Raw genomic sequence first — 27,097 nt, forward strand, 5'->3', positions numbered from 1 at the left:
TTCAAGTCAAGACCCCAGGGGACATAGGATCAGATCGGCAGCTGTCCACTCCTTCCCCCACTGCTGACTTCTCTCTTCATAAACTCAGGCCAAAAGGGAATAAAAGCAACCATATCCAGCTTGCCCCTCTGATGTTGTTTGTACCTTCAAGGGTTAAGAGACAGAATTCCTAAATTTGAGGATAAGCTACATTAAAATTATTCTTTCTGTATTTCAAAAATACTGATTGCTGGTTGATTTTAAATATTTATTTTTTAAAATGTTAGATGTTATTAGAGATACTCATGAGATTAGCCGGACAAAATTAATTTATAGTCAATACATGGACTTAAGGATATGTAACTGACAGATTGAGATTCAGTAAATACTCTAACTATATATATGCACATGAATTTCCATCTAAACCTTTTTCTTATACTTATGAAATGTGAACATGTCTTCATTGTATATATCTTATGCAATGCTTTTAATAACTTTTAAAAAGTTATTTTAATATTATTTTAACTTTATAATTATAATATGATCACTAATATAAATTATGTAATATAAATCTATTATTAATTTAATTATGAATATGCAAATATATTAATAAGTGAAAATATTTCTTCTCGGGCAAGTGGTTCAGAGGATGAATTCTGGCCAGCTGACCTTCGGCAGGGCACCAGCCCTGTGTGCCTCAGTGCCCTCACCTGGGAGATGGGTACATATAACATTTCCTACCTTATAGAATTGGGGGAGGTTAAATGAGTTAATAGCAGTAAAATCATTAAAACTGTATCTGTTGCACGGTATTGGAAGGCGTGTGAGTGTGTCGTTGCTCATTTTTATTATTTTCTCTTCTGTTCCTCGTAGTCCATACAGGATCCTAAGCTTGCCTAAGCATGATGTTCAGACCTCTTACACCAATATAATAGTTATCCAGAAAACAGGCTTTCTCCTCTTAATCGCACAGTATGAAATGAAACTCCGAAGAAACGAGAGAAAAACCAACCATGCCCACCCATTCCCCCAGCTGCTTCCAAAACCACTTCAAAAATTAAATCGTCCTCCTTCCCCAAGTTAGAAAGAGCATCATATTTTCAACAGTCATGCATGTTTTGATACCAAAGAAGGCTATAGAAAAATGCTCAATGACAATATAACCTCTGGCTACAGGAAGCCAGTGATTTCTAATCACGAAAAACCCCACCCAACAATCCCCAAGGATTTGACATTCTGTCTACTGAAAGTCTATGATAAGACCAATCCCAAGTGATGGTCGGATGACAAAACCTGCTCTGTCCCATGTGGCTTTCTAACCCAGGTCACGGCCAACCTAACGGGGGCGAGGGGCGCTCCACGGGCCAGCGTGCTGGAGGAGCCCCGGAGGCCGTGCACCCAGGTTTACCGTCGCCATCAGCTTCCCTCCTGGAACCTGCAGAAGAATCCTTTTGGCCTTGGGGACTGGCCATCTTTAGAGCATCCTTCAAATGTCATCAGGTGACAGCCCGGATTGTTTTCTACCCTGGCATCTAGCTGACGTAGAGGGATGGGTGGGACAGGCGGCCGGCCAGGCCCAGTGAGGAGGGCTCAGCGAGGAGGCAAACGCCCAGATCCACTGCCCATCTTAGTCTCCGGTTTTCTAAGAACTGGTCAGAGGAGCAAGCAGCCGCAGCCCCGGGCGCGGCCCCGCCCACGCGTTCCTCTGAGCATTTCGTCAGTCTGTCCCTTTTCCGTCAAGCACCTTCCAGAATTATTGCCTGTCTCATCAATATTGAATTCCACAGCCAGCTTTTAGGATTTTCTCACTACCAAGTCCCCTCCCCCCACTCCCCACTCCAGCCAGGCCCGTCACTTCCGAGTTTCTCTTGCAAGCCATGGCATTTCTGCTTTGGGGTCTTTCGTCCTCCAGCCACTTGGCCAGCCACCCAGGCCTCCTGGCTCCAGCCCTCGCCTCGGTCTTCCTGGCTTCCGAGTTGGGTGCCAGTCACTCACGTTCCGGGTGACCTTCCTTGACCGTGACAATTTGCCGTGTGGCTGTTTTGGGGCTGCCTTATAAAGCATTCTTCACTTTTGATTGATCAGGGTGTTGGATCGAATGGGGTTTGTGGCTACAAAGGCCGGAGGTCAGGGGTCGTGTTCTGTACCCACCGGGTACCCTCACGGGAAGGCGAGGAAGGAGGGGGACTCAAGGGAGAGGGGAGAAATGGGAAAATAAAAGGAAAAGGGACCCTAAAGACACAGCAGTGAATAATGACACCGCTGCAGTGACTGGGCAGGTGTGTGTTTACGTGTGTGTGTGTATGTGTGTGCGCGCGCGCACATGCACGCACGTGCGTGTAGGGGGTGTAGGGGTGTGGTGAGGGGAGCTCATCTGCAAGAGAGTAGATTTGAGTTTGTGTACTAATGATTTGACCTCTCCACGTCTCAGATTCCTGGTCTGCAAAATAAAGGGGTTCATGGGATACAACCAATGTCACTTTCAACTCTGATTTTATCTCTGACCATGCAGCCCCCTGGGGGCCCATCACCCTGGGTAGGCACGTGCACGCCCCGTGTGCTTCCTCCATTGCCTGTCACCTGCTACTGCAGTATTTCAAAGATTCCATGATAATACTGTATTAGTTTCCTGGGGCTGCTGTAACAAATTACCCCAAACTGGGTGGCTTAAAACAACTGAAATTTATTGTCTCACAGTTCTGGAAGCCAGACGTCCTGGGTGTCGGCAGAGCCCTGCTTCCCCCGAAGGCTCTGTGAAAGAGTCCTTCCTGCCCTGCCTTGCCCCTCTTTCCGGTGGCTGCTGGTGGTCCTTGGCGTTCCTCGGCTTGTAGAAGCATCACCCTAACTAACGCCTCTGTCATTACGTGTCCTCTTCCTCTGTTATCTTCTGTCTCCAAACCTCCACTGGTCATTAAACCAGTAGGATCTCACCATAACTTGATTACATCTGCAAAGCCCCTAAATAAGGTCGCATTCTGAGGTTGATGGTGGATACGAATTCTTAGGGAACACTATTTTACCCACTACGAATATCGAATGTTTTAAGAGTTCTGGTCTTCGCACTACAAGTGACAACTGCTTTACAGGCACCTGCGCGTTTTGCCTACTGAAATGGTCCCACACCTGTGGCAGCCTTCCCACGGTCATATGATGCTTGCTTTCCTAAATGACATCAAAGAATCATTGTCTTCATAATATTAGCATTTGGGGGTCTGTAGAACTTACAACTTTTCAAACACTTTCCCGAATACTATTTATTTTGTCCTCACTACATTCTCACGAAATAAACAAGATAGATTTTATTGTCCTCGATTAATAGGTAGCAAAGCCAAGGCTCAGAGAGGTTAAGTAATTTGCCCAAAGTCGCACAGTTTGTGTACACAGCAGAACCCTAATCTGCCAGCTTTATGCTCACTGTTCTTCACGTTATTGTCACGAGGTCCTAAATCTCTTATTTGCAAAGTCAGTGGCATCAGCACCAGGAAGATGGATGTATAGTTCTTTTTTACACACTCTACCACTGCCCAAAAAAGTGATAATAGTCCCTATGACTCTAATGTACCCAAAACTGTATTTGACAGCTAATTGAAAGCCTGGATTATAGTTCAAAAGCAGTTTCTTCCTGAGCTGAAGCTGGACTCCTGGCAGTCGAGTGCTTAATGATGCCCCCTGGTTAACCACAGACGGGCCGACTTAATCGGGAGTGAAATTCAACCAAAGTGAATATTTGTGAAATCGCTGCTCATAATTAAAGTTCTATTATTTCGTGCCCATCATTTTATGGGCAGTCACAAGTAGTGTCTGTCTGGCAAAAGCTACTAGGCGGGGCATTTTGGCCACAGTAGCGTGGCTCATGAAGGTAGAGATATTCTGGTAGTTTCCCTCACAATGAGCTCTTGTTTACAGCTCTGACCAGGCCGTCTGCCTATTGCCTCACAGACAGAGGTAATGAGTGATGACACTGTGCTCACAGGTGTGTGTGTGTGTGTGTGTGTGTGTGTGTGTGTGACAATTTTCCACTCTGGGAAAACTATGTCTTCCATTTCCTTGAGTCCTTCCGACCAGACCTGGCACTAAACCTGACAACTAGGGACAGCCAGCCAGTGTGCGCATCTGACTGCCGTTCTGTGCTTCGGGACCCACCGTTCTCTGTCCCCGCCACGCCCTGGCCCAACCCTGCTGAGACAAAGCCCTTCTTGGCTGACACCTGCAGAAATGGTAGCCGTACCCTGGAGCTCACATGTTATTAGCCAAATTCTCTCATTCAAATGACCTATGGGCCTGGTATTTTAAGTGTGTGGGTGTGGAGAGCAAAAGGTTCTCAAGTGTTTTTCTCAGCAAGTTGTAGCCAGACTATGAAGAAGCCAGAGGAGAGGAATGGAGAACAGATCGGCTAAATAACAACCCCCGCCCCCCAGACTGGCTCTGCAGGACCCAATGCAGGGGTGGAAGATGGGGCTGCCAGAGAGAGAACTGATATTCATCTTGGAGCCTGAGAGAGTCCCTGGCGGGAAAGGCTCCAGGGCTCCCTACGGCCCTGGCTTTGGCCCCATGAGACAAGCAGAGGCTTTGGCTGGCGCATGGATGACCCTGGGTGTGCTCCCGCGGGACCCAGCCGCAGGGTCACAGGCGCCTTGCGTGGGGATTCGCAGCGAAGGGAGCTGAGGGAAGAGGGCATTGACACAGACCTTCCTTCTCACTGGTGCTGGCTGGTGTTTGGCTTCCCGGAGGGGCACTATTTAGAAGCACAAACACTAGGCCTGAATAAGAAGGTGGGAAGAGACGGCAAGAGGGCGAAGGGGTGTCTTGATTTTCTCCTGGAAGCTGCAGAAGACAAGGAGTTGATTCTACAGTCCCGAGGGAGCGGCAATGCGCAGGGCGCTAGGGAACGGCGCAGGCCCTCAAACCGAGCCGCCTGTGCTCAAATCCCGGCTCTGCCACTTGGTAGCTGTGTGGCCTTGGGTAAGCTACTCACTCTCTCCGGGGCCTCAGCTTTGTCGTCTGTGAAATGGGGGTAACAGCAGTCCTCCCACCTCCTCGTGCTGTCGTGCAAGTGAAATGAAATCATGAATCGGCAGCTATCCACTTAATTATCATTAAAGACGTGATAAACACGATTCTGCATAGACCGGAGCTGAGGAGGGCCTGGCGACGCATCTGCATTGAGGTCTGATGTTGCGAGGTCAGGTGTGTGCGGGGCCATGGAATGGGGCCTAAAGACCCATCAGGACCTTCTACTTGAACTTGAAGTTCAAGTTCGCTCCTGCCCCGTCAGCTGGTGACCTTTGTCAGGCACAACTGTGACTGGCAGATGGGCTTTTTAAATCAGCCAGGCCAAATGCTCCCCATTTCCTCCTCAGTGCGAGTTTTTTTCATTCAAACACCAGGGCAAAATACTACCTGCTTTATTTAGTCGGGAAGAAGGTCACAGGGCACGTGCTGCCAGGACACAGTCACCAAGGTGAGGCAGCCACGAGGCCCCAGGCCTGTGCTTCATGAGTCTCCACGTTTCTGGGCCTCGTGGCTGGTGAACCTCTGCAGCCACTGCGGTCTCTTAAAGCCACAGCTGGACACTGCAGTTCCGTACGGGCCCGACACACAGGCCACTTCCTCACCACGTCTGGGAAGTGGCCGAGCCCCAGAACTGTTGCGAATTGCTCTCAAAAGGGCCAAGGGCGCGAGAGGAAGAGAAGGCGCACAGGCCCGTCGGGATCAGCTCCGGCCCAGGAGCGGAATACGACATTTGCAAGTCCGTGCCCCTCGCATCACGGCCATGTCCTCCTCGCCAGTGTGTCTGACGCGCGACCCTCTTACTCCTGCCCTGTTGTGACAGTCCCTCCCTAAGTGTAGTTCCCGGGTAGCTGGCCCACGATCCACCTGCACCGGCTCCGCAGCCACTGGGCTCCGTTTCTGTCACTCTCCTTGGTGCAGGTTTGGATTCGTGCGTCACCTTCTCCTTTTGGGGGCAGTTTCTGTGGGATGTGAAACTTGCCCTTTGTCACGCGAGGAACCGTACTGCCAAGGGGGTCACACGGCTTAGGAACCTCGATCTCAACATTTTTCACTCGCTCGTGCATCTCTGCAGGAAAATCACTGTGCTCGCAAACTCTGAGCACCCAGAGAGCGAGGAAGGAAACGTCAATGAGAAAATGCAGCTTTTGAAAACTAAGAAAGCCAGGGAAGGCTCAAGTTCTGCTCTTTTTTGCATTTTTTTTTTTTATATGTAAATCGTGCCGGATCTAATTTTGATCATAGACAACTAAGTATTAAAATTAACGCACCCTCAGATTCTGGTAGAAATTTGAATTTGGGGTATTTTTCACAAAGTATTTCTAATTTCTAATTCTCACTTTTCTACGGGAACCACCTCATAGCCAAAATTCGTGCCTTTGCCCTTTGTCCATTTCCCTACCCAAACCTTTACTACCATTTCAACCGTGGAGCTGTATAATGATCTATTTGGGGATTTCTGAATAGGCTACAAATCCTTCAAGTTGCACGGAATTTCCTGGTTTCTCTAAATTAAGACGTCGGCACATATCCACCTGCGTGCAATGCACGTGGGCAAAATGCAGATGGGAGGCCCAAGCCACTGGCACAAAAACAATCCCCGAAAATCAACTTAAAGTCAGGCGCTGAGATACAGAGCTCAATTTTCCAAAAAAACAAAACAGCATTTGTTTGGAATGATGGACCATTTGAAAAAAATAGCTGTCTTACTTAGAGAAAACCAAAAACATACGAAGTATTTTCTCTGGAGATGTTCTATAAAAATGAGTTATTTGAGGAAAGGGACAGGGTTTTATTACTCTTTGCATCTTCTGTTCCAAGGCAATAAAAAAAATGTTTGACAAATGGATCTGTGAATTATTCGATAAACTTCCAATATGTCAGCCTGTTCTTTATGACATCTGATTTCCTTTCTCGTGGCACAGAAGGTGAGCTCAGCCTTACGAAAGGGATAGTGGGCAAGCCTTTCTCTTCACAAGGAATATTTACCCAACCCCGAAGACCCATGATGCTCCACGCAATTTCGCGTTTCCTTTTCCCAGATTTGACAGTTCCTTTCTGATCTTCCTTTTTCTTTTGGTATCACAGGTCCTGCATATCCTGGTTGAGGAACCAAGTTTTAATCCTATTGGTGCAAATAACCCCAAGACCCTAAGTTCACAGCCTTCTTCAGGCCAAGGTCACGCTTGCTGCCCTGTACTTCCATCCAGAGAGCCCCCTGGTGGGTGGAACCAAATTCCCCAGTCTCCAACCATCCAGGCTATGGCCACACAAGACAAAGTTGCCTCCTGGGGCTGGCCTAGTCTTAGCCCTGATTCTGCTTGTGCCCACGTCCAGTACCCCAAACACACCGCCCAATGTCCCATGGCTCTGAGGCAGAGAGGCGGAGAGATGGCTATTTTGAAGGGAAGGTCCTGCTCACTGCCTTTAACTTTCATGGCGGCTGCTGCAGGAAGTGCTGAGGGCAGTGGGCGTAGGGGCAGGGCCGGGAGAAGGCGGAGGCTGAAGGCAAGGCAGGGGTGTGGCAGGCTGGGCCTGGTGGGAGCTGACTTCCAGGTATGGTGACATTGACCAAATGGGGTGTTTGCGAGCTGGAGATGCCCAAGTCCGAGGCCACCGGACAGGAACACAGTGGGGGTATTTAGTCCCAGAGTCAGGCTCTAAGGCCCCCAAGCACCCTCCAAACACGGTTTCCATTCTTCAATCTGCATTCCGAGTATCTTTCTACCACGTTTACCTGGCCGGTTCCCTGCTTAAAACCCGCTGGCGGTTCTCCATTTCACTAAAACCAGAACACACTCCTAACAGGGACGTCAAGGCCCTCGCCAGCTCTCCCCCAGCAGGCAGGGCGCTCCTCCCCGCTCTGTCTCCTGTTCGGACACTCTCCTTGATGCCTTTCACCTGGCTAGCCTCCTCGTCACCCTGAAATACCTCAACCGAGATGACAATTTGTCCAGGAAGACCCCTCACCTCTTTACTAGGTCTCATACTGCCACTCATTTGCTGTCACAGCCGTCCCTTCACCTTGGCACTGACGAGTAGTCAGAGCAGCGATGGCCTACTTCACTGTCACCCCTCACCAGCCCTCGAAGTCTGCCGCTTTGCTTTGGCTGGACTTTGTCTCTCCAATGCCAGCTCAGTGCCTGGCACACGGGGAGGTACACAACGCATATCTGATGGATGGATGGATGGATGAATGAATGAATGAATAAATGAAATGCCCTCATTAAATGACCTCATTAAATGCGGTGGGCCACAATTCCAATTAAATAGCTATAGACGTTATACTTCCCGATCAGAATGGCTCTAAAGCCTGTCAGAGACTCATCAATTAACACGGAAAACACAAGGCCCATCACGTGACTGTATTATTGTTGTTCATTTACAAATATTTATGAAATTCCCACTGCCCCTTAGGCATTCTCATTGAACAAGCTTCCTAGTAGGATAAGGGAACATGAGTTCTTTGCCATTGAGGAGCGGATGATGGAAAATGCAGCATCCCTCACTTTCCGAATCAGTGACATGTGCTGACTCCCCATGCTTCCCGCCTGCCTCGGGGATTCTCGTCTTAGAAGGGGGAACACTGTCGAGGGGGTGTTACACACACATCGCCTCGTTTTAATCATCCTGACAACCTTTGGAGGCAGGTAGCAAAGGCACTGTCACACCTATTGCACAGACGGGCGGACTGAGGCCAGCACATCTTAGGAAGCCAGTCCTGCAAGCGTGCCCAGTCCTCCAAAAACTCACGGAGTAATCGCAGATAGATGTGTGTGTTTCTGTGTCTTTATGCGTCAGAGGCATATCGCACGGGACACAATGGCTTTACTGCCACCTGGGCCCATGGATTTGAACAGAATGTAAGATGACAGCGTCGTCAGGTACCTTCCAAGGAACAGCTAGATCAATCAACACTCTGTTTACATGTGGCCCAAAACAGAAGAACGTGCATGGATGTTCACTTGCAGTTCCTGAAAATGCTGAGACACCACCTGCATGCGGCTTCCGGGGGAGCAGCCAGGATGTGCCGTCCAGGGCGAGCTGCCGAGGCATCGAGGCATCGCTACAAACCTCTCTTTTGCTTGGGTGGAGTCGGCAATTACTGCAGGAAGAATGCGATGCCAGCGCGTGCCAGCCTGTGGACCCGGCGGCAGGACAAGCGGATGACTCGGCTTCATTGTGAAAACGCAGTGTTTATTGTTAAAATACGATCGAGAATTAAAGGGGCATGTATGAATCATAAACATTTGCATGCCATTAATGTTCGGACAAAAGACTCGGAAGGGCAGAGTTGGGGGAACGTCTTTTCCCATGAAAAGCAGTGCTTCGAATTACAGTGCATATTTGATTTCGTCTCCTCCATCTGAAATCTCAGTGGCCACTGTGGATAACCCTTTCGTGACTCGAGGGCTCTGCGGGGCTGAGAAATATGGATGGGGGCTGCTGCTCCCTCCTGGAAAACTCATCCATTAAGACACATGAAAAATCAGGTCTTGGCTGTCGTTTGTCATGGGCTCACAGTTTCCCTTGTCTAATCGATTTTACCACGCAGAGTAATAATACCTAAAGTATGTCTCATCTCAGGTAACCCTCACTGCACCCTCTGCACAAAGGTAGAATCGGGCTCGAACAGGCCAAGTAACTCGCCTGGGGACACGCAGCTGTAAGCCAGTGTTCTCAACCAGGGGTGACCCTTCCCCCTCCACAGGGCACATCTGGCAATGCCACAACCCAGAGGGGGATGCTACTGGCTACGGGGTGGAGCCCAGGGATGCTGATAACCATCCGGTGATGTGCAAGATGGCCCCATAAGGAAGGAGGATCAGCCTCGAATGTTGGTGGTGCCCCGCGTGGGCATCCTGCTCTCAGAGGAAACCCAGTAAAGTCCAGGCACTAACCACTAGGCTCTACTGCCCGGGGTGAAAAGAGCCTCAGGGTAGTCGCTCATCCAAAGATGTCCAATGAGTTCCCGCTCCGTGTCTGGCACCGATCTCGTTACCAATGACACCACGTGGTGCTTTTCCAGTTAAGGGCTGGTCTTCCGTGTTTCGAAAATTCTTGGGAGTCCACCTTGCAAGGGCTTCCGGGCCCGTCTTTGCCAGGGGGTCTCAGTTACCACTGCCGTGTACCCGTGCGTGCCATAGCTGTCCTTCAGCTCTTTCCCCAGAGGCCTCGAGCACGTCCAGGGGTAACACGTGGGCTCTGTACAGTCCCGGGCTCAGACACCGCTCCGGTGCTCCCACGTGTATAGTTAACTCTCACTCGTCCCGGATGATTCGATGTGTGACTGATCTCCATGCCGAACCTGGAAGCCGCTTGCTTTACTGTGAAGAGCTTCAAGGAAGCAGGCGCACACTTGGGGCGAGAAAGTGAGGGTCTCCACGCAGAGCAAAAATAAACACAAAACCGGAAGAAGCCCTGGCGGCCAGACTTATTCAAGGAATTCAACCTGCAGCAGACACTACCTTGAGACAGTGAGAACGACTAGAGGACTCTTTTGCTCAGACATTTTTTTCAAGCCATCTTTCCCTGAGTCTTAGTATGGAAAACAGGTGATGGCAGAACTAACAGGTGCAGGCAGGTGGGAGAAAGCGCCTGAAGAACCCAGCCATCTGTCCTCCTGGGCTACCTGCAAACCCAGCCTGTGGACGGGAAACCCAGGGCCGTCTCGGAGATGGCCAGCAAATCAGGTCTCGGCCCCTTCTCCTCTCGTTTCATGCATTTCTCCCATTTTTATTTCACGAGTGCAATAAAGAGCCTTTGGGGTGTCTGCAAGGTGTCTGTCAATGATGCACATTTTAGTTCAAGGGGACACTGCCCACCACATCGGTTCGTGTTCCTGGATGTGCGGATCTGTGGCCCTTTGACTGAAGCGTTGGGTGGGGCTGGGGGGACGCGTTGAGTGGGGGATGAGCTTGGAGAAGCCAGCGGTGCACCTTTATTGTCTCTGCTGGTTCCTGCGGACCTGCACCTGTGCGATGTTCCAGGCGGGGCTGCAAAGGGCGAGTCCTCCAGGAAGGGAAGATTGTCCCCAGCGGCGGGGCCACCCATCCCGCAGCCTGTCCTTCCAGCCACCACCCATCCACCCCCCACCCCAACACCCCGTCAAGCCTACGCTCACAGAACCCGAGTACGTTTCCATATCTTAAAAGACTACTTTAAAATTCAGGGGTGCTCTCTAATTCTATTTTTACTGTGTGTGTACTTTTTAATAGAAGTTTTTCATAAATGTTGTAGAGAGAAAGGAAGTGTTAGGATGAGAGAGACATTTTACAACCTGTTTTGATACGTGTGGAGCTAGATCAGGGTTTCTCCACCTCGGCATGACTGACATTTTGGACTGCGTAGGTCTTCGTCGTGGGGGCCTGTGTTGTGCACTGTAGGATGTTTAGTGACACCTCGGCCTCCACCCACTAGATGCTAGTAGTATTCCCCCTACCTACCCATCGTGACGACCAAAAATGTCTGCACATATTGCCAAGTGTCCCCTGGGGTGTCAAAATCACCCCAGTTGGGAACCATCGAGTGAGACCGCCCTTGAAACTGATAAGCAGTATGCTGTACGCATGAAAGTAATATCGTATTGAATGTCAACTGTAATTAAAAATTTTTTCAAATGAAAAAAATTGAGAAGCAGATGGATAGACAAGATACAGGCCATACCTGCCCTGAGGTTTCAGATAGGATGATGAAGAGACAACACCTGGAAAGACCCAGTGTTGTAGGTACTGGAGACACACTATTTAAAGAGACAGACAAAACCTTATTATGACAAGAGTTTAGACCGTTCCTCATTAAATATGATAGGTAGATAGATAGATAGACAAATAGATAGATACCGATTGTACTCCATACAATGGCTTCAAATAGAATGAGGGAGAAACATCTGCAAAAACCCTAAAACCAATGCCCTGAGCAAACTGGAGCTTCTCCACCTCCCACAAGCCCATCCCTCTTTGCCCTGTCTGCCAAGATCTGATAAGCACATAGGTCACAACTGTGCTCAAACCACCCATATTCCTGTGCATTGCTTTGTATGAGCCAAGGACAGGCTCCTTTGTTTGCATAAGGTGACTCAGTAAGGGCCACACACTGCTGGGAGGATGCTGGCCAGCCTCAAGCAGACCCAGGAGTTTCCTGGGATCGGGAGGCCGGGGGAGGTGGTATGTTCTTCAGTTTGTGTTCCCACACATTCTTAGTGACTGTCTTAAATCTCAGGGTAAAAGCAGGAATTAACCCAAGTTGCAAAATAAATAGGAAGTTTACTGGCATCTTCTTTAAGAAAAACTGCAGTTTAAGTGTCTCCTCAATGAATCCTTCCCCAGTGAGGAAACCAGAGGAAACGCGTTTGAATCCAGCCGCAGAAAGGCCAGCAGCCTCTCGAAGGAGGTTGAGGGGATCACCCACCGCCATATGATGTATGGGTCCTCGAGTACCTGACATCCTCGATGAGAAAGTTCAGAGAATAACATTCATTTCCTACGTGGGGTATGCGGCCCACGTGGGTGGGCTGATAGAGACTGGGTGACGAGCTCGGGTCCTGGATCGGCACGGCCGAAAGGAAAGGAAAGACAGCTGCGTTCTCAGTGCAGACGGGGACACATCTCTGCTGACCGCGAGACTCGCGCCTGGCCCTACGGTGGAGGACACGCGCTGTTGAAGTCCACTAACGCACGCAAGTCTTGATGAGCAGCGACGCGGTCCCCACGCCCCACGAGTGAGCCGATGAAACTGGCACGTTTGAAAGCAGTCACAGGCAGCTCGTTAAGTCCACACTGCTCTCTTACTTAATTTCTGTTTATTGCTTTATTTGGGCTTCAGATGAAAAGATGTTATTAGCATGCATTTTGTTCTCAAAGATAATTTGGTACAAGAAGTCATCTCAGTGGAAGCTCTCTCTCTCTCTCTGTCTCTTTCTTGCACACACACACACACACAATACACACACACACACACACACACACATGCATAGACACGCATCCAACTGGCTAAAAAGCCCAACAGATCCTTCGAAACCACAGAACCTCCCCATACTGACAGGATATGATTATTCATAAACAGCCCTTACTGCTCGGAAACTTGTTTACAATCATCGGCAGAAAGAAAACAGTCATCAGACAGGACACCATCTCTCTTTTCAAGTAATTTTTCTTGGGGAAAAAAATAAAAAAGGAAACCCAGAATATGTTCTTCCATAACCAGTCCTCTCCGCCCTCTCTTGCCCCTCGCCAACCAGCACAGAAAGAAAATACAAAACTGATTTATTAGAACCAGAGCGCCTTGCAGCCGTTGGCCAGATCACTGTTTATGTCTATAATGCTTGCTGCTGAAACAGGAAGCTCTAAAAATCACTCAACCATTATTTCTCTCAGAGGCACTTTCTGATTGATAGTCCTCTGTCCCCACCAAAAGGAACAGCCTCAACCAAACGCAAGCCATCTGACAAGGAAGGGGTGGTGAGTGGGTGGAGAGAAGTCTAGCTTCTCCCTATCAACTCTAAAATATTGTTCATAGGAATAACCTCGATTTTAAAAAGCTGTCTGATACTCTCCGCGATGCCTGGCACTTCATAAAATCAGTAAGAAAACCATGAAGGGAAAAAAAGTGTGAAACTGTATTCCAGGCACAAGCAGTTTTAAAGAATGCTTTCCCCCCGGTCCCTGCCAGGGCATTAAGGGGACAGAGACGGCTTGCTGGTGGTGGTGATTGGGGGTGGGGAAAGACTTGCTTTAAGAAAGCACTGTTACTCTTTTATTGGCAAATATAAAATAGAAGGAGAAACCCGATCTGTAGAGATGAATCCTACTTCAGATCACGGGCACTAGCTCTCAACCTGCCATCTAAAAGAATTATTTGCTAGGGTTGCCTGAGGCTTGGCATGTCAGAGGCTGGGTCTTTTTCCATCCATATTTACCCATGCCAAAGTCTGAAAACAGATTTTCGTATATATACGTTATTTTAAAATGTAGATCAATCACCACCAGATAAAAAGAGAAGGAAATGAGAGAGTCGATTTTAATACAACTCATTTTTCCTTCTAGTCTCTCCAGGAGATCTGATTGCCAGCTTATCATCTTAAATGTTATCCATGAAACAATCTGAGGTTGTCAGACGATTTTTCCCTTCGCTCGTTATGTGAGTCTGTGATGGAAAAGAGGATGACTTGAATCCTGTGATAATACGGTGAGTCATTCAGACCATTTCTCAGTGATAACTGCTCCATAAGGACACGTCTTTTCGTTTAGAATGCCAGTACAGTTTATCTTTTTCTAAATGTACCTTCTCCTCATCTAAACCACAGTCTTTCTCATCTGAAAGGCAACCTCTCCATACAGGTCCCCAAATAACGTAAAATAAGAATGAAAATGCCTTAGTGTAAGAAACATTACACAAATATGCAATATCCCATATTGTGACGGGTAAATATTATGTCTGGGAAGACATCCACGGCAAGAACGTAATGAAGGAATTTCATTTTGTAAAGGCGTTGGGAAAGGGTACTATTTTGAAAATGGGCAAGATTAAAGTTGCCAGGGAGGTCAGCATAAACACAGACTCCACCAAGAAATTAAACCCCATCCTAGCAGACCGAAGAACACGTGGCCTCACAGGGCTGCTTGTGGAATTCGCACCGCAGCTCTGCAGCCAGGAAGTGACTAGAGAAGAGGCTGCTCTCTCGGTGACAAAACAGGCCCTCTTCCTTTGCCAGAAACCACATGCATGCACACCTGATGGCCTTCGACAGTCTGAACCAACAGTCTGAATGGAATCTACTTTCCTAAATCTATAAACCAGGTCCTGGCCTTAATAAAAACAGGTGTAACCAAAAGGCGTTGGGTACGAGAAGGATGTCTGCCTCACTTGTCCATTTATGTATGCAGTTTCCAGTTATCTACAGTGTACTAGGCTAGCCCTCCACAGTCAAGGCACAGGTCCAAATTCATAGATTGTTGGCTTAGGGGTCCATGGACCCCTGGAAGGCCAATAAACGAGCCTCAGTGGCCCCGGAAACTGAAATTACGCATGAAACTATGAAAGCGCACATGTGCTTTTTTTTTTTTTCCTTTGGGAGAAGGCTTCTGAAGGACTTTCAAAATTATCTACGATGTTACCAAAAGATTAAAAATCATATTCTTAGGAAACTTAGAAGGACATTGTGGTGGATTCTCTTCCCTCATTTACGACGTGGTTGATGACACCGTCTGGTGGGTTTCCTTTTTGGTTCTAAAATGAATGAACTAAAGCCGTATTCCCTGACTGATCAATTCCTTCCCAACTGATTAAGCTGTCTGAAGAGGCCGGAAGCGCTCATAGCTTCCATTGCTAAAATTTCTTGAATGTCTCTCAGCTGCAGCCATGATACACTTCCTTAGAACTGAAAATATCAATAGCACCCGCCACGACCGCTGATGTAAACTGGTGTAAACTGCTAATTAACTTTGCCAAAGAGCGTTTCTTTTGATCCCGAACTTCCATTTTCTGGCAATGAAGGGAGAGTCCCAGAACACGTGGTTAAGTGAGAACAACCTGTGTTCTCAGCATAAGCTCTCGTCTCCTGGGAGCTGCTACCTCTTCTTCCATCGTAAAGGAACAGTCACTTTATTTGAGGACAATGAACCAAAGAGAGAAAATACCAAGGATGAGATACACCCTGAACAAGATTTAAAACGGACGAGGCGAAAAAGGAAGGCAGGGAAGGAACGGTAGAAGGTGCAGACTGCTGAAGCCTTCACCAGTATTTTTTAGGGGACAGTGTTGTCAGCAAGGCCGTAGGAGCCGGACGGGCAGGTTTTCCCAGTTGCAGGCTGAACTTGAGGTTAGGAGCTGTGATCCTGGACATCAGCCAGCACTCAGACAGATCAGTTTTGTAAAACAGAGAAAAACCCTTCCATGTTCGACTTCTGGCAATTTCTATATGGCTTTACAAGTACCCCCACGGACTGACAGCTGGTAAAGGAAAAGGGAATTTCTTTTTTTACTCTACATTTGGAACTGCGCCCCAGGCCCCTTTGAAAATCCATGGGACCAGCGCCTTTTGACAGAATGTGAAATTGCATGGAAATGTTTGGATGAGCCAACAACAGCCAGGGCCTTCTAGGCCACTGTGCGGTGTGTCCGTGCCAATGACATGATTTCAGGCAAGTTTTCAAAACCAGAAAATGAAACAGAAAATCGCCTCAAGATCTCTTAATAAAACGTAATGAAACTTTTCAAGGACAAGATTCAGTGAGGAAGATCGAGGCTGTCAGAATTAGTGAGAATCATCTGCTCTCCTCGGAATCGGAAGCAAAATGCAAAAAAAAAAAAAAAAAGAAAAAGAAAAAATATCTGGCAGGCTTTGATGTTGACACTTATATTTGAAAGAGTAAAATCAAGTTGCATTTTATGACTATGGAGAGAAATTATGAGGCGGTCAAATGAGGCCTTTTGACAGCTCATTTTGTCTCATAGTACTAACCAAAAACAAAAAAAGTCACTCAAGACCAACGATTACACACACCGTAAGAGTATTTGTTTCCAATGTTCAATTGAGGTCTCTGTATTTTGGATTCCTTATTATCACTCATGTTCAAAACAGATAGAGTCCATTTATGGCGTTTCGATTAATGTTCTCATTCCAGGGGCTCAGACGACAGCCCAGCCTTGGTCGCAGCTATTTCACTCTTGGGGTTTTATGCAAACGCAAGGGCACACTGGCACGAATCAGGCAGCCAAATGCAAACAATCCACACCTTGGGGAAACAGTTCACTCTTACCCAAGTAAACACAAGCACCTATTACTCACCCACTCAAAACAGACATGGCCAATGAGACCAGAGACCAGCCCCGAGTACGCTGCCTTCAAAATCTCATTCTTTATTATCACAGACTCACTGCCCATGGCCAGAAAGCCACCGCTGAACTTCTTATGGGGAAATGGCACTGGTCTTGGACATCAAATCGTTTCCAAAACTTTTATAACCAAAACCTGACACATAGGCCCACACAGATACACGCTGTGATAATATTACTTTTTCTGGGAAGGCAACCAAATGATACTCGGCTATCAATTCCTAATAGTAGAAATCTACCAGAACTAATTAAGCTCGTTAGCTAGGCTGGTAGGCATGGACCAGGAGGTGGGGCCTCTGTTTTTTATTGGCTTCTCACCCACTCTGCCAGCTACTCATCCGAAGCCTTCAAAATGTTTTCCAAACACACATCTCTGAATCATAATGTGAATTCCATTTACTGAAAGGCGGGGACTTTCATATAACAAGTGAATCCATTTAATGGCTTATGCTTCTGTACCTTATAGCATCGCTCGTGCTTTCAATAAGTGGATATGATTTTCTTTGCATTACCCTATTATTAACACAATACTCTGAACATGTATTTTCAATCATGTTATACATTTAAAAAATTTTCCCCGCCTATGATTCTATTTTGAAAATGCGCCAGACATCTAGGAGAGCAAAAGCAATAGCCAAAAAAATCAACATGTCTTTACCCCCTTCCCTTTCTGACTAATCGAATTCCCTGAGAACACAGATTTTCTGATATTTTTGAATGCCTTTATAAAGAGTAATGACTGTGTTTAAATGTTCATTGGTTGTACTTTTATTCTTTTCAATATAAGAGTCATCTACTGCTACTTAGGTATTTATTGTCATTTTAATTATACTTGAAATAACTTTCATTCATAAGCTTACTCAGTACCATAGTACAAAAAATGAGATCTTCAAAACAAACTATCCTACTTCTTTCGATTAAATTTCTAGTACTTACTGCTATTTATAAAATATGACTTAGGTTCTTACGATACGGAGAAAACACAATATTTGAAAATAATCGGAAACCAGAGGAGATTACGATGAGCCAAGAGTCCTCTCTCTGCTCTCATTCTTTGAAAATGGGCAAAGAATAATAAAACTACACTAGAACTGCACTAATGCAATGGTTCCTCTGGAGAATCTAGTCTTTGATATTATTAGTACTTAAAATGTTAACTGGGCCCAACCTCCTCCCAAATAATAATAATAAGGCATCCACATTACATATAATAAGAAGGTCATGCTGCCATCAAATTTACGAAACCGGAATGGTACTACTACTATTTCTTCATATTTTACCACAAAAAGGTAAGCATACTTGAAACCACGTTACAATAATTATATACCATATATCCCTTAAAATGATTAGAAATGATCATTTGAAACTCTGTCACTTGTCATAGATAGCACATGGAGCCTAAGTTAAAGGCTTCCATTAAACAGATTTGTGATAATTCTCGAAGAGAGAACCCCAGTTGTAGAATCATAGTTTCCATGATGATAGGTTTTATATTTTTGCACTTTAGTGAATAGCTGGGGGATTTCCTTGAAATTCAAAATTCATGTTTTTACACGTTCCTAATCAGAGAGCAATAATGTAAAGCTAGATTCTGTTAAAAAAGATTTAAAATAAATTTTTTAAATACATTTTTAAAGCTTGATGTAGCACTAATAACAAGAAGAAAGGCTGTGTTTCTAGGAATCGTACCACAGAAACCTCGTGAAGTTTTGAAATCTGGGGTTGTTGCCATGTAAACACTTTGTGTTTCAAGTTCTGTTCTGACAGATACATACCTCTTCCACTCCGACCGACAAACCTGAGGTCATTGAATCGTGCAACTTGGTTTTTCATGGCTGCGGTTGCATTTCTCAGTTCGGCTGAGTAGTTTTCATCATTGCCAGCCATCACTGTGACCAGAGTACCATCTGGAACATCCCCCAGAGCCACCACCTACACGCCGGTCAAGGGATAAATGCGAACATCAGGAATGTCATAAACTTTTATGGCATTTATGTGTAATAATTGTTCTAAAATTAAATGTGTATTAAGTGACCCTTTTTAGGTTGCAAAAGAATATAAATCATAAGTTCAGCAAAACAACAGAGAAGTTGAGGATGGGAAGACTCACTCTTAATTCCATTATGCGTAACTAAATATAAATTTCGAATCATAAAACATCCACTTAATAAAGCCACATAAGATCACACGGCACGGTTGGAACAAGACTTAACTACAGCGGGGACGTGGAAAGCTATGCTTTCTCATGACTACACTCATCTCTTCTCAATTCTTCATATTTGAAAAACAGACTGCCTTGTTTTTGTAAGTTTATAACCTAACCCGTCTTTAACTTGTCCAGACTTCCACTAACAGGCTTAAAAGGGCCAACTTTACTTTTAGGTGTTTAAACTTATTCCTGCTAAAATTAAATTTGACCGTTATGACTGAATGAATTGCCGATGATTCTTGAATGACAAACTGTCCCTTTTCAGTTCATCTATTGAAAACCCCTACTTGCTTTTATTATCTTGATTTTCACTAGCAGTGAATTCTGATGTGCAAGGGAAAAAAAAATCAGAAACGTGCCCTTTGCTTATTACTAATTAGAAAATCAATAGAGCTCAGAGGAAGAGAGAGGCTCCCTGTTATCTGCTCCTCTGAATTCAGGGGTGGGACTGCATCACATTTTTAGGTCTGTGAGTCCCAGAGATGTGCTAACTACGCCCTAATAGATGATTGAGGTTTTCTCCGCCCCTGCTGACTTTGAAGAGGAAGTCCTATAATGCAATTGAATAATAATGGATTTTCTAGCAGTGCTACTGAAAAAAAAAATGATAGATAAATATTTCTGATACTCGGATAATAAAAAGTAGTAATTTCAAAGTAAAATGCTCTGAAAAGCATGGCATGAAGCTACTTTGTGCAGTAGTATTCCTGTTTGCTCATCACCTGACCCTTCTAGAAACTATTTTCTTGATCTAGACAGTTATTATTAGCTATAGTTTCACTGTTTCTATTTTATCGAGTGGTCACAGAATTTCAAATCAAAAGGCCCCAAATTGTGCTTGTTCCTGTCACTTCTGATATTCCTTATGGTATTGTTTTTTCCCCATCAGTAATGAAATTTGTGTTATTCACCCCGATTATATAATCTTTTTTTGGGGGGGGGTTCGATTTTGAGTTATTAAAGTAAAGCTTTCTACAGTGAATATCTCTTTCCCTGTTTTCCACTTCCCAATTTTCACCTAATAATTGCTGCATAATTTTTTTTTTGCTACTCCCTATATTTCTAGTCCTCTTGTTCTGTCTGTAAATAGGATCGACTTGCATGGTGGCAAAGCCGTGTTTCTCAAAATTCCCATCTTTGTCGCGGCTTAGTCATCACCCCTTCCCCATGTCACCCGTCTATTGTTTTTACTCATTGTGATGCTTTACTTCTTGGGTTCTAAGGAGTATCACGGAAAATGAACCACCTTGCTGTGAGAAGGAGACATACTTGAGCCCCCAAGACCACACCAGGAGAACTGACTCTCACAAAATAGGTAGTTTTCTTCCTCTATTGTAGCCAACTTGCACTGTTAAACAAGGTCTAGCCTTTTATCTTTCTTTCTAATCCTTCCCATCCAATTGTTGGACATGTTTTCTATAAGGGAGATTTAAAAACACAGCTATTTATTCCCCAAGCACTCTCTAATTATGTATTTAGTGCTCATTATAAGTGTGTTTGTTGCTATTTAATTAAGAGCAGTAATATGACAGTTTCCTTTTGTTTCAAAAAACATCACTGAAATCAATCTCCCCATCAGTTATTTATTGTTACCATTTTTTTATTTCCATAAAATGTGCTTGCTTTATTATTCTGCTTTTAAAAATTCAGTTTTTAAAAAATTTTTCCACTTTTTTTTTTTACACTATTTTCACTTCCCTCTGTAAAATTAGCTCAGTGTTGAAATGCCCTCCTCCTTGAACACATATTTTTACTTCCTCATCCCCATCTCTCTGCGATGGCCAGGCTTCTCTATTTTAATTTAACATTCTGTAAGTACACAGGGACTGGATCAACCTGAACCACTCATGGTTGGGACAGACTCTGGAAAGAGGTTACAAAAAATAACTCCTGTTTTGTAACTACCAAAACATACTCTAAATCACCTTCCTCCTACTGGCTTCTCTCACAGTGCTCCCTGCCTGTGCCTCTCTCACCTTTCCAAAACTCTTCTGCAGTAATTTGGCAAGTTCACGAGACTTTCACCAAGCAGAAACAAATAGAGAGCAAAAATGATCGGGGTGGCTAAACAAGAAAGGATTGTAGACGCTGAAATTAGCGACTCAAATATTAGGAGTTTAACTCTTATCCCTCCCTTCTTAAAAAATAAAATGCAGCAGGATAATAATCAAAGATATTTGGGTGCTCAATCATCATTTACTTGGCTCTTTATTGATCTTGGAGGGTACGTGTGTGTGTGTGTGTGTGTGTGTGTGTGTGTGTGTGTGTGTGTAAGAAGAATATTAAACCAGGAAAATTCTATTTATTTAGATAATGTAATGTATATCATCTTATTATTAACAAGCATACTTAGACTAGGTCAAAAAAAAGTGTTTTTAAATTCAAAACTAACACGTCTCCTAATTCGATAGATTTTGTCGTTGACAGGCAATATGAAGACAATAAAAAAATTTAACTTTAAACAGGAAAAAAAAAAAAGCGACTGGAATGAAAAGCTATAAACAAAGGTGAGGAAACACAAACATTTACATTTTAGCTCAGACCAAACAGGCAAGAAGGGACTTGTTGGCCAAAGGGTATCTCATATTTTGTTTTACTTCTCTGTTTTTAAAGTATCAGGAAGTTGGGCAAAATATCAACCCTCCTATACATGGACCTACCCACACTGCTCTTGGCTAGCCTGTTCACAGTTCAAACTGGCATTCGAACCAGCTCTAATTAGGCTGAAATTACAGTTACAATTCATTGAATTCAAATCCCTTAATTTTCCAGTGTTTCAAAGAAAGCTGTGGCGTGGAACTTAGAAATCAGCCGAGATGACATTTAACGCACAGCTTGGGACCCTGCTCTCGCCGACAGAGACAGGACTTATTTCTTTCTTATGAACGGAACATCACTATCGGCACCCAAGGCTCTGAACCTGCTGAAGGCATGTTTATTTTATGCCTAGGGATTCTGGTGTACCAGGGCCTAAACAAATTGTAATATTACAATGTTACAAAATATATCCTAAATCATCCAATCAGCTGTTTAGGGTGCTTCTGTAAATAATGGGTAACATGTAGCAAGTTAAAGATTTTTTTGAATAGTAAAATATACATCTCTCCTGCCCTAAAAAAGTGAAGGTGTTCCATGGGAGAAGGGGGTGAGTACAGATTGGGGTTCGGGATAAGCAATCAGGATGATTTAAATCTATTTTTGAAAAAAAATCGTACTTTTAAACCTCTCTTTAGTTTCACAGATCAAAGCAGAGGATTTACACGTAGAATTTCAGAAGACTCTTCTTAAAGAATGACTTAAACGCTCTTTTCATCAATATCAGACTTCATCATCGTTTCACATTTTTTCCTCCTTATTAAAGGGAATACAGTAATTCTTTACCGATTAACTTCTTAAAGAGATTGTCTAAGACTTATTTGAAATCCAAATTTTAAAGTGATAATTTCTGTAGAAATTGCTGGGGAGGTGGGTGGGCAGACAGTGCGGAATGGAGCCCGGGAGATAGTGAATCAACCTGAACACAGTCAAGTTGGAAGTTTAGTTTGCTTTTATCCCCAACCTCTCTGTTTACTCCCTCCCTGAAAATTTCATCTGCTCTTTCAGTTATGCAATGAGCAGGTTTCCTTCAGGAAGAGGCCTCTCTTTGTGGGGAATGAAGTGGTGACAGATATTAATCAAGCGGTCTGATTGCTGTCCTTTCCTTTCCCCCAAATGTTCTCAAGACTCACTTGTACTTTTTTTTCAAGAGATCTAAACCTTGATCTTTTAGTAGCCTACAAACCATCACTCAGTAAAGCAAATTAGATTTTAAAAATAGAGCAAATAGTCGAAAGTCATTTTTCAAAGGAAATCTCTACGGCTATTAAGATGTCTGCTAAAAAGAATTCCCCGATGTTTCCTAAGACCAATTTATACGGTTTTTAAAGATTCTTTTAGAAGAAAATAAAGTTTTATCTGGTGGCTTAAGAAACTACATTGCTTCAATCTTGAAGATTCCTTATTAACCACTTAGTAGTGTTTTGGGGTATGAGTTTCCTGGCAGAGGAGGGTAGATGCAGAAGAGCTCCTGATTACCCCAAAGGAAGCCTCAGATCCCTTAGAACTCAGTCCCTTGGTGTGGCGTCTGGGGCACCCAGAGTGTAAATGACCTTTTGGTTGATTATCGGCCTGCCTCCTTCCCTCTGCTCTTATCTGAAACTGACTCCAGGGCCCAGTGATGTCAGGTCCCCTCTCAGTGAGGGGACTCAGTGCTTTCAGCAGGCTGAGTCTGTTTATGTAAAAGGATTAGAATGATTTAAAATTGAGATGGGTTCCAACCCAAATCTACATAAATAGAGGAAGGGAAGAGACAGATCCAGTGGCTGGCCCACCTTATCCTTATTTCCACCCCCAAAAAAACTCTTGCTTTCAGAAACCCGAGAGGAACAGAAGGCACTTCTAGAGTCGTAGCCAACTGCACATTTTGTTTTGTTTTAGAAATCATCATTGAAGTTTGGAAGGTGCATAAAGCTTAAAAATAAAGAACACGACTCCTTTAAAAAAGAGTGAACATTATTCATTGTAACTAGAGCAAGTTCCAACTGAGAACTGAGGCCTGGAACCATAAAAAGCTTACACTAAATTAATCTCCCCTTAAAGGAGACAATTATTTAACCAGATTCAAAACAACAACAACAACAACAACAAAAGAATAGCCGATCTTTAGGTTTTTATTTTCACCTGCCTGGCTTAGCCCTTTAAATGAACGGGAAATGACTATGCTGATCGTACTTAAGAAGCCGACCCTTCTTAAACCCACCCAGGACCGAAGGACGGAATCCCCACCGCCGAAATTAAATGTCTGCTGTCTGCTGCCAGCGTAGTGGGGTGGTTGTTTAAAAAACGCCCGGGGTTGTTTATATATCCCCGTTGAAGGCCAAGGTCTTTAAAGGCAGCTCAAAGCTGGGGCAAGATGAGGGGTGAAGGCGAATGAAGAAGACCTCTTTGAGCTGCTCCGCTGGAGCTGGTCCACGCGGCCCCCTCTTCAAACAGCAATGCGGGCGGTTTAGACCCCCGGTTTAGGAAAGACAGCCTCGTCACCTTTCGCTGCCCCGGGCTGGGCTTAAACTAGGTGAGCCGGCGATAACGTTCAGCAGGGTTCCAGGAAAAGAAACAGGATTCGCTACTTGCGGCTTTTGGCAAGAGCAGGCTAGAAGCTTGCAAAAACTCTTCAGAAAACTTTTGCAAACTTAACTACGCCCGCACTGGACTTTGGACATGCTGATGCCTATGGAGCTGTTAAAGACCGGGTGGGGGTGGGAAGCTCTGACAGTTTTCCTTGTCAGTCTGTTTTCACTGACCCGAAGGTATGACATTATTTCGATTTTATTTCCTGATGCTCCATTGAAGGGAGGCAGAATGATTTGGGTGCTAAGCCAGAGGTGGGGGAGTGAAGCATAGGAGCAGACAGGCTCTTCCCTGACGGGTTAGAACTTTTCATACTTTGAATCAAACTAAGGACCCCTGCCAGGAGGGTCCCGACCGGCCCTCGGTCGACGTATTTGGGGGCATCCTGATTTTTCCAGCCCTCCAGGAAGGCAGCCGGGGTAGGCTGAGGCGGGTCCCCTCGAGGGTCTCCACGGCAACGCAGCATCCCCAGTCTCCCGAGCGCTGGGGGTGGACTAGGGGCCGGCCCCTTTCGAGAACCCAGCCCCGCCTGCCTGGCCGCTGGCCTCCCGGACCGCCTCGGCCTCCGCCGGCCTCTGCCTGTCCTCCCGCCACCCGCTCCGAGCCGAGTACCTTGAAAGCGATGGGCAGGGTCTTGTTGCAGCGCCAGTGCGTGGGTAGCACCGAGCAGAGGAAGTTGGGGCTGTCGGTGCGCACCAGTTCGCCCGCGTGGTCGGCCAGCACCTCCACCATGCTGCGGTCGCCACTCCTCAGCTTGCCGGCCAGGGCGGCGCCGGCGTCCGGGGCGCCCAGCGGCAGCGCCTCGCTCATCTTGCCGGGGCTCAGCGCGGTGGAAGGCGGCGTGAAGCGGCGGCTCGTGCTGGCATCTACGGGGATACGCATCACAACAAGCCGATTGAGTTAGGACCCTGCAGACAGCTCCTACCAGGCGGCGACGGGGGCGCGGATCTTCAGCGAGCAGCTCCCGAGAGACCAACATACAAGTTCAGGGACCTTTATTGCTGCGGGGATGTTGGGGGAGGGGGCTGACTAAGTTACCAACTGTCCAGGAGGGGGACAGTCCCAGTTATGCTGATCGGCCTCAGATCCGGCAGGGCTCCTAGCAACCGACAGCTTAGTGCTTTAAAAAGTGGGCGACCAGAATCCAAAGTCAAACGCCAAGAGACACTATCTTCTGAGTCTTGCTTTGAGAGTTTAAGTTCAATCTTTGGCTGTTAACAAAAGTTCCCGGAGGTAAAATTCCCATACACTTCCTAAAATATTTACGCAGAGAGCAAAAGAACCAGCAAACACATAATTTGGAAGTTCCAGTAGTTAATTGCCTGTCAGTTTTTTCCAGGTGAGTTTTGTCTAAAGTCCCGACACAACACAAAATACACGAGTGTCTTCCACATACAACGCCACTTCTATGCAAAACTGCAGTCAGTCCTCAAAAGTAAGAACTGCGACTTCCAAAGGCCGTGCTACTAATGTATATGCATATATATACACATATATAAATATATATACATATGCTCTACTTCATAAAATATTTACAATACAATCTGTAGAGAATTTAAACACAACAGAAATCCATTAATGTTGGCTGCAGATTTTTTTTTTTTTTTAAGTAGCCTTGAAAATCAGCTTCAGTAGTTGGAGAAGGGCTGGGCTAGAAATACTTGTCATGCATGGTCTCTCAATAAGTTCTTGCAAAACGCTCAGTTCAGAAAATTCAGCTTTTCGAAGAAAAGCTAATCTTAAAAAAAAAAAAAAAGTCCAAGTCGATGACACTCAGGGTACAGCTCTCCACATCTGAGAACTCGGACTTGGGGATGTTGGTTAAGTCTGTGGCTGATCCTGTGGTTTGGTGGGAGTTGAGCAGTAGCCGAGTCACACGCACGCAGACACGCACTCTTCCGAAGCCAGCCACTGTCTACATCGACTCGGTGAGTCAGCCCGACGGAGACGATCTTCCAACGTCGCCCCAGCGCCGGCGGGCTAAATGCCGGGTCGCGCCAGTACCCGCGATCACCGCGTAACCGCAGCAGGTGGAGCGGGCCTTGGGAGGAGGCACCGCAGCGCAGACGGAAACAGAACCCGCGGCTCGAGTTACCCACGCACACACTCCCACGCACACTGCCACGCAAGGCAACTTCGCGGCTCGCCTCAGAGCACAGCGCACTTTCTCCCGCAGTTGTCAAAGGAAACAACCGGGGAAAAGTTCACGGCCAGGAGAGAAGTTGAACCATCCAGCCGAGAAACCAGTTCATTCAAGAGAAAGAAAAAAAAAAAAAATCGAAGCTCCAACGCAGGTCAAGGAGAAGCAGCGGAGGTTGATTTTCTTCTAGCGTCCCCAGGAGCCCCGGGAAGAGGTGCCTGCCGGCGCAGGGCCGGGCAGCGTGGTGCCCTGGCTGGGTCCGGCCGCGGGGCGCCCGTCCCGCCTGCGCCCGCTGGCTCTATGAATGAGAGTGCCTGGAAATGAACGTGCTTTTACTGTAAGCCCGGCCCGAGGAATTCCATTCCCTCAGCTCGTTTGCATAGGGGCGGCCGCCGGCCAATCACAGGCCTTTCCGGTATCAGCCAGGGCGCGGCTCGCCGCCGCGGGCTCCTGGAATTGGCCCGCGCGCCCCCGCCGCCGCTGCGCGCTACTGTACGCGGCCCGGGTGGAGAGTCCGCGGCCCCCACGGCTACCCGCCTCTCCCCGCATCCACGCACACACACTCACAGGCTCGCACGCTCGCCGAGGCTCCGCCCCGCTGCGGACCGCGGCCCTGCGGCTTTCTTTGCACACCCGTGCGGTTGCGCGGCCGTGGGCCCCGGGACTGCAGTGCGCAGCGGCACCGGTGGCGGCCGCCGGCCGGAGACCGAGGAAGTGGAGGAAGAGGCAGGCGGCCGGCCGGCCCAGAGAGGACTCAG

The 27,097-nt window shown here is 46.4% G+C and overlaps 1 protein-coding gene across 3 annotated transcripts in view; it reads right to left on the reverse strand.

The window, feature by feature from the left end:
• The window catches only part of RUNX1 (RUNX family transcription factor 1), a 228,986-nt gene that overhangs the window by 62,094 nt on the left and 139,795 nt on the right, over positions 1-27,097 (reverse strand). For 2 of the 3 annotated variants that reach the window (XM_039857650.1, XM_039857649.1), the window contains exons 4-5: positions 24,812-25,065; positions 18,600-18,756 (exon numbers count right to left, since the gene is read on the reverse strand). In XM_039857650.1, coding sequence (XP_039713584.1) covers positions 18,600-18,756; positions 24,812-25,065 — 411 coding nt within the window. Of the gene's footprint in view, positions 1-18,599; positions 18,757-24,811; positions 26,784-27,097 lie in introns of those variants that run through there. The other variant, XR_005651692.1, reaches the window with a different exon arrangement.

Source organism: Pteropus medius, unplaced genomic scaffold, assembly GCF_902729225.1.
Source record: "Pteropus medius unplaced genomic scaffold, Ma_sr-lr_union100, whole genome shotgun sequence".
Taxonomy (NCBI): Eukaryota; Metazoa; Chordata; class Mammalia; order Chiroptera; family Pteropodidae; genus Pteropus; species Pteropus medius.